At 38.3% G+C, this 13,614-nt stretch overlaps 1 protein-coding gene across 3 annotated transcripts in view; it reads left to right on the top strand.

The window, feature by feature from the left end:
• The window catches only part of Sec23ip (SEC23 interacting protein), a 44,602-nt gene extending 33,436 nt beyond the window's left edge, over nt 1–11,166 (top strand). The window contains exons 15-19 of one of the 3 annotated variants that reach the window (XM_076834441.1): nt 253–355; nt 2,193–2,378; nt 3,020–3,182; nt 3,739–3,838; nt 10,800–11,166. In XM_076834441.1, the coding sequence (XP_076690556.1) occupies nt 253–355; nt 2,193–2,378; nt 3,020–3,182; nt 3,739–3,820 (534 nt within the window). In that variant the 3' untranslated portion in view covers nt 3,821–3,838; nt 10,800–11,166. Of the gene's footprint in view, nt 1–252; nt 356–2,192; nt 2,379–3,019; nt 3,183–3,738; nt 3,839–9,246; nt 9,463–10,799 lie in introns of those variants that run through there. The other 2 variants (XM_076834443.1, XM_076834442.1) reach the window with 2 other exon arrangements.
• The last annotated feature ends 2,448 nt before the right edge of the window (nt 11,167–13,614 follow it).

The following is a 13,614-nucleotide window of genomic DNA, read 5'->3' on the forward strand; positions in this document are numbered from 1 at the left end:
GTAGGACTTAAGTCTTCCGTCCTAAGAGATATAGTCTGTTATTTTCTAATAACAGAAATTCTATTCAAAGAAATAATTCTATTGCTTTGCTTGCAAATTAGTTTTACCTATAGACTATAGAAAAACTTCTTAAAATTGCCAGTATTTGAATAAGGAGTAGGAAAAAGTCAATCTCTGATTTGCCAGTTATCATTTTCTTACCCAACTAAAAGCATACAACTCAAAACAGCTTTTCAATTCTTCCATTTGTAGCTTGATCCAGTGGCATATAGATTAGAACCTATGATTGTTCCAGATTTGGATCTAAAAGCAGTCCTCATCCCACATCACAAAGGCAGAAAAAGACTTCATTTGGGTAAGAAACAAGTGTAAAAACTTGTCATTCCTGATATTTTATAATCTGTATCATTAGTATTATTTTGTAATCTAATATTACTAATATTAGTATTATGAAAATTGTAACACTAAATTCTTTCTGATAGAATTAATACTACTTAAATGTCTACTTAGTTCAGAAAAAGGAAGAATTTGAAGGAGGTATAAAGTTTTAAATGAATTCCTTCTTTTTGATGATATTGAAAATGGGGCAAGTTGGTAATAAAGCAATAAGAAATAATTAAATTTTGATAATTTGGTTACAGTTTTTGAAACTGGGAAGAAGGGTAGTACTTAATGACCAAATAATAAAGAAATGAAATTGATGTTGTCTAAGTCAAGAAAAGTGTTGTTTTCTTGTAACTAGACAAACTTTTCCTATTAAAAAAAATTCCCCTGGCAGGGCTGGGGAGTAGCTCAGTGGTACAGCACATGCTTAGCTTTATTGAGGCCCTGGGTTCCATCCCTAGCAAAATACAGACACACATGCACACACATCATTTAGCCTAATAGATGGATAATTTCTGTTAATTATGGGTATTACTTATCCCTAGACTTAAAAGATTGGGTGGAAGGGTTGTGAGCATGGACAAGAAAAGGAAAAGTGATCATGTCCTTTTATTTAAACATGTTTTTTGCTGGGTTTGGTGGTGTATGCCTGTAATTCCAGTGACTCAGGAGGCGGAGGTAGGAGGATCATAAGTTTAAAACCAGCCTCAGCAGTTTAGTGAGGAGGCATTTGGCAACTCAGCAAGACCCTGTCTCTCTATAAAAAATGGAGGGGGGCTTGGGATATGGCTCAGTGATTTAAGTACCCCTTGGTTCAATCCCTAGTGCTAGTGCTCCCCCCCTCCAAAAAAAAAAAAAAAAAAAAAGAAAAGAAAAAAGTTTTTTTCTAGCTACTTGGGAGGCTGAGGCAGGAGGATTGCAAGTTTGAGGCCAGCTTGGGCAGCTTGGCAAGACCTTGTTTCAAAATAAAAAATAAATGAGTATCTGTCTCACTAGTAGATGCCCCCATCCCCCATTCAATTCCCAGTGTCCCCCCCCCCACACCCAAAAAGGGGGATGATTTGTTTGTTTGGCTAGTGGCATGATTTTTAAAAAATATTTAATTCTTTGGAAGTTAAAATGAGAAATTATTATATAAGAGGAGAAATAATGAAGGAGCAGAGGTTTTTTTCATTTCTAAAGTAGAGGTTTAAATTGTAGTTAGTAGAATCTTATATTCTCAAAACCATTTCACTGTTACAGATTAGGAAAGCAGTGATATTTTTAGTCTCTTGGGTCCATTTTTAAAAAAAACTTCCAGTAAAAAGTATTTATGAATGTTGCTTATATTTTTGTAGTATTTAAGCTTCTTTCTATGGATAGGGGAAATTTATATTCTTGGGCTGGATCAAGTTTAGTCGTGAAAAAAATGACAGAATAAGTCAAACGTAGTGGCATATACCTATAATCCTTGTGGCTCTGGAGGCTAGGCAGGAAGATTGCAAGTTCACAGCCAGCCCCAGCAACTTGATGAAGCCCTAAGCAACTTAGTGAGAGCCTGTCTCAAAGTAAAAAATAAAAAGGGATGGGGATGTGGCTCAGTGGTTAAGCACCCCTGGGTTCAATCCCTGGTACCAAAAAATAAAAATAAAAAATGACAGAATAAGATTCATCATGTTATTTTATCATGCTAAGCATTCTGGCTGAATCATTCTGTATATTTGACTTTAAGAGAGGAAGAAGAGCTCCTCAATGGAATATTAATTTCTGTGATAATGGAATTTTACCCAGTGACTGATTAACTTACTGTGTTTTCTTGATCTCTTTAGAGTTGAAAGAAAGTCTCTCTCGAATGGGATCTGATTTGAAACAGGGTTTTATTAGCTCTCTGAAAAGTGCTTGGCAGACACTTAATGAGTTTGCCCGTGCTCATACCTCTTCAACTCAGTTGCAAGAAGAATTGGAGAAAGTTGCCCATCAAATCAAAGAGGAAGAAGAAAAGCAAGTAGTTGAAGGTAAATTTGACATTTGAGGCATTTTCCAGTACAAATGTTATTTATGAACCATAACACTTGTGCATTACTTAATAATGCTTTTATTTTCTAGTCTTATTTTGTGAAATTGTGTAGATCCTTCCTATAAAGGAGAATTTGTCATAGTAAACTATACCATCAATGCATTATTTCAATATCATTCTTTGTTAACTAGGTTTTTAACTGATAGTTACTGAACTTTTAAATATTTTGTTGAGTTTCTTAAGGCCAGAATGGAATATCAGAGTTGAGAAGTGTTTGTATTCAGGCATTTTAAAGACTCAAAAGAAGTTATCTTCCTAATAGTGTTGTTTAACTGTGTCCTTGTAGACTTCATATACAATGTCAGGTCATTGTGCCATGATATGTTTGACTTTCAGATTCTAATTCTATTTCCTTTCTCTCTACAATGCTTTCTCACCCCTTATCTTCACAACTTCTATCAGCTGTTGGCTCTTTCTCCTCTCTCTTCCCCTGTTGTTTGGAGGAATGGGGAGTGAGCCTGGTAGCTCCCCAGTTGCTACGTGTGTCAAGCCTTATACTCATTGAGCCAAAAAGTCAGCTAAAGTCAAAGGATAATGATTAAGTGATTGACTTTGATATTGAAATGGTTTAAATTCTAGCAGAAAAGATTGTTGAAAGTCCAGATTTTTCCAAGGATGAAGACTACTTAGGAAAAGTTGGAATGTTAAACGGAGGCCGCCGAATTGATTACGTTCTTCAAGAAAAGCCAATAGAGAGTTTTAATGAATATCTTTTCGCTCTTCAGAGTCATTTGTGCTATTGGTAAGTGTTCTTCACTTTGATAACATTTGAGAAGACTTTAGGTGCCATCACATAATGACAGTTTAGTTTTAGTGAGATTCTTTTATTGATTTCAATATTTGTTATGATCTGTTAATTCTAACTCATATATCTCAAATCATAACTTTTCTCCTTTAATTTTTTAAAAAATTCAGAATAGAGGTTTGAAGTATGCTTCTAACTTTTTATCTTTCTAATCTGCATATTTGAGTTATCCACAAGGTGGCGGTATGTTATCTGCCTTTACCCAGAGGCCTTTGGTGCTTACACACTGTTTTTGTAGGAGTCTTTCGTAGTGCGAGTTGTAGGGATTTAGGAAAGCCATTTCTTCTGTATGATCTTATCACCAAGAGCTTGACTGTTCTGGAGCTGGTCTCTGTGCAGTTTTTAAGGATAGCTGTGAGATCACATTGCCTTGCCATCATTTGCCCTTGTTAGATAGAGTTGAATAGAACAACTAAACTGCATTTACCACCTTTGTGCACAGAGTTAATTCTACTAATTGTCTTTTAAATAAATATGCTTTTCTTTTTGGTAGGGAATCCGAAGATACTGCTCTCCTACTACTTAAAGAAATTTATCGAACAATGAACATTAGTCCAGAGCAGCCCCAGCATTGATCGGACTTCTATTTTACTGTGAGTTTATCTCTTTTATACATAAAAAGTTTGAATGTTTGCATTCTGAAGCTTTTTTTATGGAGCTGATATTGACTGGGATTTTTCTCTTTGCTCTTTTCTGTTTCCTCTGAGATTTTTTTGTTGTTGTTGTTCGTTTATTTTGTTTAAATTCAGAATACAGATAGCAAGGAAGGGGATTAGTTTGCAGTATGTATTTCTGATTTATTATTATCTTCTTTCCAAAACTACACAGAAATTGAGTCTTTTAGTTTTTTTTTTTTTTTTTTGGTTTTGTCTTTTTTTAAAAAAACAGATCCTAGAAATGTCAGTTGAGAATTCCTTTGGGTATAGGACTCATTACCCATTTACAACACTTTAAACAAAGAGTTTATTTTCCTTCAGTGACAGGAATGGTTCCTTTGTTGATTGATGCCACCAGACACCTGAACTGCTGGCGTCTTCCTGCATCAGTGTCGGCTCTTATTGCCATGTGGTTATAACATGCTCCCATCATTCCAGACATGTCTGTATCTGGCATGCAGAGCAGCGTCTACCTTGCCTATCCCTTTTAAATTAGAAAAGCAAAAGCATGGCCAAATACTCTCTCACACCTATAGACTAGGCCTGTGGCCACCCTAGCAAAGGTGATGCTGTAAGTGTTCCCAGTCTTAGAGAAGGAATAGAGAAGAGGGTTAAGTCTGTGATGAGTGTGCCAGTCTGTGTTTTTGTCATGCTGTATGTTCCTAGCTGTCCTCCTGAGACACTGGATACCTGTTTTTCATCACTAGATTATGCATTACTCCAAAAAAGAAATTTTAAAGCCTTTGAAAGAATGGAATAAAAAGTACTGATCTCTACATTGCCAAAATCAAAAGTAGCTCTTAGCACATTTTGGTTTTCTGGTAGTAAATGATAAATGAAGATTCCCTTTGGCCAGAGGTAACCATTTTCACTGGAGTTCCCTTAGAGAAATTTTTGTGCATATATTCAAGTAAATATTCATACATTTTAAACAAAGGGATCTCATTCAATATATTGTCTTGAACTTGGCTGTTTTCTGTCAGCCAGGCAGCTCACTTGGTATTCCTATCTTGTGTGTGAACCAGTTTCCTGTGAATGAACATTTAGATAATTTTCAGTGTTTTTTAATGCTATATATTAGGCAGTCTTAGTCAACAGAATAGTTTGGTCTAAACAACTATTTTGTAATTGTATTGTATATAATTTTATCAGTTCCTACCATTTCTGATATTGTAATATTTCAGAATAGTTTCATCTAAAAAACAATTACATAATCACATCATATATCATTGTATTAGTTCCCACCATTTCTGATATTATAGTATTAAAATAAACTGAATGTAATGTCAAAAGCTTCTCATAGTACAGATTTTCAATTATAAAATAGTTATTCACTTGATGGACAAATATTTATTCAGTACCTACTGTGTGCCAGACACCCATTTTTATGCTGAGGATAAGTAATCAACAACATTGCATCCTCACCTTTAAGGGATTTACCTTCTACTGGGAGAAGATTGACAGTAAACCTGATCCCTATAATGCACAACTTCGAATATTGGTAGGTTTGGTGGAGAAGATTAAATTGGAAATGATAGAGGGCAGCTGAGGTGTTTTAGTCAAGCTTTTTTGCTGCTGTGATAAAGGACCCTACCAGCACAAATGTAGAAGAGAAAATGTTTATTTAGGAGTGCACGGTTTCAGAGTTCTTAGTCCATAAAAGGCAGGCTCCATTCCTCAAGGCTCTCACTGTAAGGCAGAACATTATGGTAGAAGAGTGTGGCAGAGGGAAGCAGCTCACATGATGATCAGGAAGCAAAGAGAGAGACTCCACTCTGCAGATACAAAATATACACCCCATAGCCATGCCCCAAATGAACCACTTCCTCCAGTCACACCCCACCAGGCTCTAGCCACCACTCAGTTAATTTCGTCAGGGAATCAATTCATTAGTTAGGTTAAGGTTATAGCCCAATCATTCCTCCTCCAAATCTTGCATTGTCTCACACGTGAGCTTCTGGGGGACACCACATCTAAACCATAACATGGGGCTTATTTCCAGGAAATGCTTGGCTGAGTTTGATGACATTTGGATTAAAATTTGAGTATTGGGTGAGAAGAGGGTGGACATATGGGGGGATGGGGGAAGAACAAGCAGAAGGAAGAGCAGCTGCAGAGGTCATGAGAGGGGAGCAGACCTGCCGTGGTTCAGGGACAGAGAGCAGACAGTGTAGCTGGAGGTGTGAGTGAAGGCAGAGTGGGGGTGAGGAAGTCAGAGAGGTAGGTGGGTCTGATGATGAAGAACCTGGTTCTAAGTGGGGTGAAAACGTTGCAGGCTTTTGAGGAGTGACATGATTTGGTTTCTCTAGAAAGCTTGTGGGGGTGCTGGGTGGAGGGTGTCCTATTAGTGGGTCAAGGAAAGAGCAGGAAGGATAGTTTAAAAGGTCAGTGGTGACTGACTAGGGCACAGGGTAGCATTGATGAGAGGTGATAAATCTGGGTCTGTTTTGGAGGAAGTGTAGTTCATGACTTACTGGTGAATTCACTGTGAGGGAAAGAATAATTCAGGGTGACTCTTAGGATTTTGATGTGAGCAGTTGGGTGGTCAGTGTGCATTTCCCTGGCAAAGCTGTTGTGGGAACAGATGTTGTTGGGGTATGGGGCATGGGGAATGAGTAGTTCGGTTTGTCTAGTCAGTAGTTAATGATGTTGGCCTGAAGCTCAGCTCAAGGTAACTTTGGAGTATATGCTCACGGGCATATACTTGCCATTTGAAGCTGCAGACGGTGAGTTTACCTAGAGTGTTGAAGGTGGAGAAGGAGGAGCCAGTGAAGTGAAGAAAACCCAAGGGCTGTATCTCAGGGAGGCTCAGGGAAGATTGCTTCAGGCAGTGTCAGATGCTGCTGAGAGGTTAGGCAAGAAGAGGACTTGGATTCAGGAAGACACGGGACATCATCAGTGACTTTGATCAAAGCCGTTTTAATGTCTTGGCAGGAGTCACAGAGGTTGAGAAGAGGTGGGGGATTAGTGAGGAAAGAGCTTTGCTGTAAACAGTAATGGAAGTAAGGCAGAGGGGGGCAGTGGATGGTAGTAAGTTGTGCTTATTTGCCAGTAGGAATAATTCAGAACCAAGGGGAAAATTGATAATATAAGACTGTGAGGGGATACTTGATGGAGGAAATATTGGGAAAGGAGTGTGATGGGAGGCATGGGGCCAGGGTAAGGTGGAGAGTTGAGCCTTAGGAAAGGAGCAAGGATGCATCCCCTGCCCTGGAGGAGGGCATAGAGTTCAGACACCGATTGCAGGTGGGAGGAGGAGGGTCCTGGGGTTACTTCAGTTTTTTCTCTGAAGTATTTAGAGGGTTTGAGAGGTTGAGGAGAGAGGAACAGGTGATATTACCTCAGTGTGGGAAAAGGAATTTACCAGCCTGGGGTAATAGAATTGTATTGCAGGCCGAAAGCCCGTTTGGTATTTTGGTCATATATTTGAAGTCAGTACAGTTGGCACCATTGCCTGGCTTTTCTTTGGTGATGTTCTGCTCCTTGGGTGAAGTTCACAGTAAGCAGGTATTTAGGTTTGCCAGGGTTAAGGGTTAGCCGATAAGCGGGACAGGAAGGGAAAGACAGACAGGAATGGGAGATGACAGAGACTTGGTGGCAGGTGAGGTTACAGATGGGAGTGGGGAACACCCTCGTTAGTGATTTGAAGATGGGAATGGGAGGTTTTGGTAGGAGAATTGTGCCATTTGGAATGGGGGTTTCATAGTGTGACAGCACCAATCAACTCTATCATGATAGAGTTGATTGGTGCTGTCATACTGTAAAACAAATGCTCCACGTACTTGAAGGCCATTTTTAAAAGCAGTCATGATAGTGACTCAGACCTTAAGTCTGTTTATGTGGTGAATTGCATTTATTGATTTCTATATGTTGAACCAACCTTGCATCTCTGGGATGAACCCCACTTTATCATGGTGCACTATCTTTTTAATGTGTGTATGTGATTTGCTAGTATTTTATTCAGATTTTTACATCTATATTCATAAAGGATATTGGTCTGAAGTTTTCTTAATGTGTCTTTGTTTAGTTTTGATATCAGGGTGATATTAGCTTCATATAATGAATTTGGAAGAGTTCCCTCCTTTTCTATTTTCATGGAATAATTTGAGGCGGATTGGTATTAGCTTTTTTTTTTTAAGGGTCTGGTGGAACTTGACTAAGAATTCATCCAGCCTTGGGTTTTTCTTTCTTTTTTTAAAAAAATTTCTTTGTTTTTTCTTTCTTTCTTTCTTTTTTTTTGTATATAACACAATACCTTTATTTTACTTATTTATTTTTTTATGTGGTGCTGAGGATCGAACCCAGTGCCTCACACATGCAGGTCAAGCGCTCTACCACTGAGCCATGATCCCAGCCCTGGTCCTGGGCTTTTCTTTGTTGGTAGGCTTTTGCTGATGTCTTAAATTTCATTACTTAAAATTGATCTGTTTAAATTTTCTGTATCTTCCTGATTCAATTTGGTTAGGTTGACTCTAGAAATTTGTTGATGTCTTCAAGATTTTCTAATTTATTTGGATTATAAATTTTCAAAATAGTTTGATTATCCTGTGTATTTCAGTATTGTCTGTGGTGATATTTGCTTTTTCTTATGAATTTTAATAATTTGAGTTTTTTCCCCTCTTTCTTTTGGTTAGTTTGGCTAGAGTTTATCAGTTTTGTTTATTTTTTTCAAAGAAACAACTTTGTTTTGTTGATTTTTTTAAAAAAAAATTTTTAAAGATTTCAATTCAATTAATTTTGTCTCTGATTTTAATTAATTTCCTGTCTTCTACTGATTTTGGTGTTGATTTGTACTTATTTTTGTAGGGCCTTGAGATGTAAGAAATACAGAAAAGAGCTGGGTGTGGTGGTATGTGCCTTGAATTCTAGCTGCTTAGGAGGGTGAGACAGGAGATTGCATGTTATAGACCATCCTGGGCAATTTGCTGAGACCCTGTCTCAAAATTTAAAAGAATAAAAAGAACTGGGGATGGAACTCAGTAGTAGAGTAGCCCTGGGTATCACACACACAAAAAAGAAAGAAAACACAGAAAAGAATAAGCTGCAGTAGAAGCTACCCATAATCTTACCAACCAAAAATGTTAAAAGTATTTCTAAGTCTGTTTTATACTGTTTGCTATTTTATAGCCTGTTTTTTCTGCTTAAGATGTTGTGTAATTTTCCCATATCAGCCTATACCGTGTGTGCATGCATGTACTCATGTGTCTGGGGTATACTTACAGTTCTCGTTTGCTTTTCTGAATGAGTTATATAAACATTTGATTTAGCTTTTTGAAGTGACATCTTTTTTGTGTATCCTTCCAGACTTCTGCTTACACACAGTAAAATTTTTCATTTTTTTAAAGTGACCTTGCGTCTTGGAGAGTGTTCCATATCAGGGCACCCATCCATCTGTCCGTGCACCCATCCATCTGTCCATGCACCCATTACTACTAAAGTTGAGTATTTTTGGTTTATGAATATGCCTGCCTGATTGTATTTCTTCTTTTGTTAATTGCTTGTTCCTGACCCTTTTGTATTTTTTCTGGAGGTGTGAGGTAGACTGGTTTTAATGTTTTAAATACATGACAGCAGAATGCATCACAATTCTTATTACACATATACAACAATTTTTTATACCTCTGTTTGTATATAAAATATGTACACATCAATTCATGTCTTTATACATGTTACTTTTAATTTTGTTTATGCTTTAGAGTTACAGGGCCTCATATATTAGTAAGCCATACCACTGAGCTGTACTCCTAGCCCATTTCCTGAGCTTTCTGGTCTTTTCTATTGACTTATTTATCTCCCCATCATATTTCATTGATTTCAGGTCATATTCCCTGTTTTAGCATCTTTAAGTTTGGAATGCATCAGCTGTTGACTCTAAGTTGGTTTCTGAGAGGGCATGTATTGTTCTCTGCCAGCCACTGGGGGTCACTACCCACCTGGTCTACTTAAGCTGATTTCTCTACTTGAGATGTTCTTGGTCCATGCTGGTAGTGTCAACTCAGACCTCAGAATCTGCAGGTGGAGAAACAACGGTACCATTCAGTGTACAGGGAATTTTCCCCCCTCTTCCCATGTCAGATAAGAGGTGTGAGGGTTTTTCGCCATCCCTTTTGCTTGGATGGTTTTTCTTTTTATGTGTAATTAATCAGGGTTGTGGCCATTCGGTATCCCTACTTGTTTGAAGGTCTCTTGACTCCTTTGAGACTCTTTTTCCTGGGCATCTTTCATTTTGTGCATGAAACAATGGCATGCTCTATGGTGTGTTAATAATGATAATTTTTTACTTTTGAATGTCTGGCAATACAAGTTCTCAGTATACCACAGTCTTGACTCTCTCTACCCTCTCAAAACAAACAAAACCCAAAAACAACACTCCTGGATTTTGGAAACCTCAGTCAGAACCTTTTATCTCACATAGGATTTGTTCACTCTAGTGGCTTTATTTCCATATGTATTTGCTTATAAAATTTAGGCTAGAATCTAAGTTTTTAATACTAAACTGTTAAAATAATTAATTGAAAATATTATGCTTGATTCATTCAGAGACCAGTTAAGCTAAATAATATTTTCACGTTTATTTCCTTTTATTGCTTTTTAAAAAAGCCTTAAATTAACCTGATAATTAACTTAAGATTTTGTCTTTCTTTCCATTCTTGCTTTGTTACAAAGATTCCTCTTGCTGAAATAACCTTGTGCCCTCCCAAGCCTTCAGATGGCACGTCTGAGGCCGTGCGCTCCCAGGCTGTGTTATTTGGAGGCCGTTTGCAGTGTTTGCTCAGGAAGGTTGAGCATGAACCTGTATGTTCTTTCACTTCAGGAAGGAGCAGCAGTCCATTATATTCTTACTGTAAATTTGTGACATTTACCAAGTTTTCTTTTTAAGACTTTCTTCTCTTCACAGAAAGTCCCAGGGAAAATCACCTTGCTGAAAGAACCCTCCATGGATGTTCCCAGTCTGCTCCTGTGATGGAAGATTGAAAAGCGATACGTCGACAGTTGTTCACACATGACCCTCAGGTGTGGGCTTCATTCAGAAGGCAAAACATGAGCGAAAAGGCAATGAAAAAATCTACTGCATTTGGACAGTATGGATGAGAAAATGTAATTATAAAAATAATGCAATGAAAAATTCCTCAGATTTGTTTAGTTGTATAGTTGTCCAAGTTAAGTGTGAGTTAAATGAAGAAATATTTGTAGCATGCAAATGGTTATTTCTTTTTCTGAAAAACTACCATCAGTGGGCTATTAAACTTACATTTTTCTTTTTATTAGTGCAGTATGTTCCTTTTATTCAGGTATGGACTTCTTGAGAAACTCTGGTAACATGATTTTCAGGAAAGATGTCATACTTTCAATATGAAGCATGGTTCTGAGCTTCTGGGATGTAGGGTCCTTTCTGAGGAAGTGACCAAGGTCACTTGCAGCCCACGCTGGGTCTGCGGTGTTGTGGAGCCTTCACACCACCGGAAGCCTAGTTATGAAGTGCTTTGACTTTCCAGAAGTCCTGTGATGGGCTCTCTGGGAGTGTCCAACTACGCAAGGAGGAGGGAACACATGTCAGGTTTCATTTGGTCATCAGATGAAGCTGGCAGTTGCCTCATTGCTGAAGTTCTACTTAACGTGAGAACAAAGTAGAGGTTTTTGTTTTCTGGTTTATTAATTTCCCTTATACCAAAGTCTTTGAAAGTATGAAATGTACTGCTTCTAGGCTGTAAAGCTACTTCACGAAAAGACTGCTCTGTGGTATTTCACTTTGTTTTGCCATAAATTCAAATTATCTAAATATTTTCCTAATCCTACACAGAAATGCTGATTTTCTTCTTTTGTTATGTAGTGGAAACATTTTACATTGTTTACATAGTTCTCATGGAACATGGAATTTTTTGAAAGCTATATATGATACACATTTTTGTGTATATATATTCTAATTGGTGTGAATAAAACAGTAACATCAATAATTTTTTAAGCAGCAAACTTCTGTATTCTCATGTCTTCCTTTAATAGTATTCCTTTGAGCTAGGCGTGCTGGCACATGCTTGTAATCCCAACAACTTGGGAGGCTGAGGCAGCAGAATCGCAAGTTTAAGGCCAGCCTGGACAACTTAGTGAGACCCTGTCTTAAAATAAAATAAAAAGGGCTGGGGGATGTGGCTCAATGATACAGCACCCCTAGGTTCAGTCCCCAGTACTGGGGGAGAAGAAAAATCCTGTGAGTTCAGTGTTATTCCCTTTCTATTGTGAGTAGCTGCTTTGTAGCTAATACAGGACTTTATAATTTGCTACTAATAGTAGAATGAGAACTGTAAAATTTTGGAGCTGCAGTTGACCCTGGATGGCCTGTATTCCAGCCGCCTCAATTTTCTAGCTGAGGAACAACACTAAATGCCTTTTCCAGACTGAAACATGGCAGATCTGGCCTGGAACACAGGTTTATTGACTCCCTTCCAGCCTTCGTTTCTCCACACCAGGGCAAATTGCTTTTCACTTAATTTTCACTTAACTTCCCAGTACTGATGAAATTTAAAAAAAAAAAAATGAGGGTTATTTATATATATTTTAATAAAATCCTGTTTGATTTTTCAACTTACAGTGAGTTTTGTGTTTTGTTCTGCCTGTCTTCTGAGTGATGGGTTAAGAGAAGGGCCTTTGGGCCATTGTCCGTGGAAGAAATGTGTGCCAGGCCTGGATTCTTGCCATTTCATTTTAAACCTGAAGAAACATAAAATAGAATTTTTTGGACCTGGCCGATGACCTATTTTTCCATCACTATACAGTCTTTTTATAGTTCTCCTGAGGGCAGAGTCTGGAGCAAAGTCTTGGTCACTGTTGTCACCACCATGCCGAGCACAGTCTTTCCACAGAGTGAGGCACTTCCCAGATATTTGTTGAAAAAGGGAATTTTTAAAATCAAAACCATAATTTGACACTTTGAAAGAGACCCGAGAGGATCATCTAGATGGGTGGTTTGCAGGGTTTTGAAAAGCAGCAGGACTCTTTCATTGAAAACATTTTCAAATTCCAGTTTGTAGACAAGATGAGAGCACAGCTGACCAAACTGCCTCCTCTCCTCAGGAGCAGCTTGAGACCTTACCCCGCCCCTATTCTAGACTAATGCTCTTATCTTCCCTAGGTGGGGAAAATCAAGTCTTTAGTCATTCTGGAAGTGTTCATGTGCAGAGTTTGGAAAAAAATTTTTAAAATGTTAGCATTTGAACTCAAAGGATAAGAGTCGTCTTACAACTGGCCAGAACCTCGAGCCTAGTGAGTCATGCTAATGCTGTAGTACATGAATGCATATGGCTTCCCAAGTCGGTCAGTCACTTGTGTTTCTTGAATCCAAGCAGATAAGCATGTTTTCTCAGAAGAGTATGATTAAAAGAAAAGGAAACAATACAAGCTATAGTTATTTTTGAGGTAAGTATGTTTCCTGAAAGGTGTGATTGACATGGACCCTTGGGAATGAGCATTAGAGTAGAGACCACTGTGCTGGGGGCGGGGGGGATGCTCTGAGAGCTGAAATGGTAACCTGGTGTGACTATAAGAAGAACTGGAGGTCAGGCTTGTCCCAGACAAGCCAGGATGACTGGCCCTAGTGGTGTTCATGTTCTGTTGTTTCAGGCATCTGATTGGGAGGCATCTCACCACCTTGGTGCTGGGCTGCCATGTATGCCAAGCACTTTTTTGGTGGGAACTCAGTTTTGCCACTCGGAGGAGGG

The sequence above is a fragment of the Callospermophilus lateralis genome, chromosome 15 (assembly GCF_048772815.1).
Source record: "Callospermophilus lateralis isolate mCalLat2 chromosome 15, mCalLat2.hap1, whole genome shotgun sequence".
Taxonomy (NCBI): Eukaryota; Metazoa; Chordata; class Mammalia; order Rodentia; family Sciuridae; genus Callospermophilus; species Callospermophilus lateralis.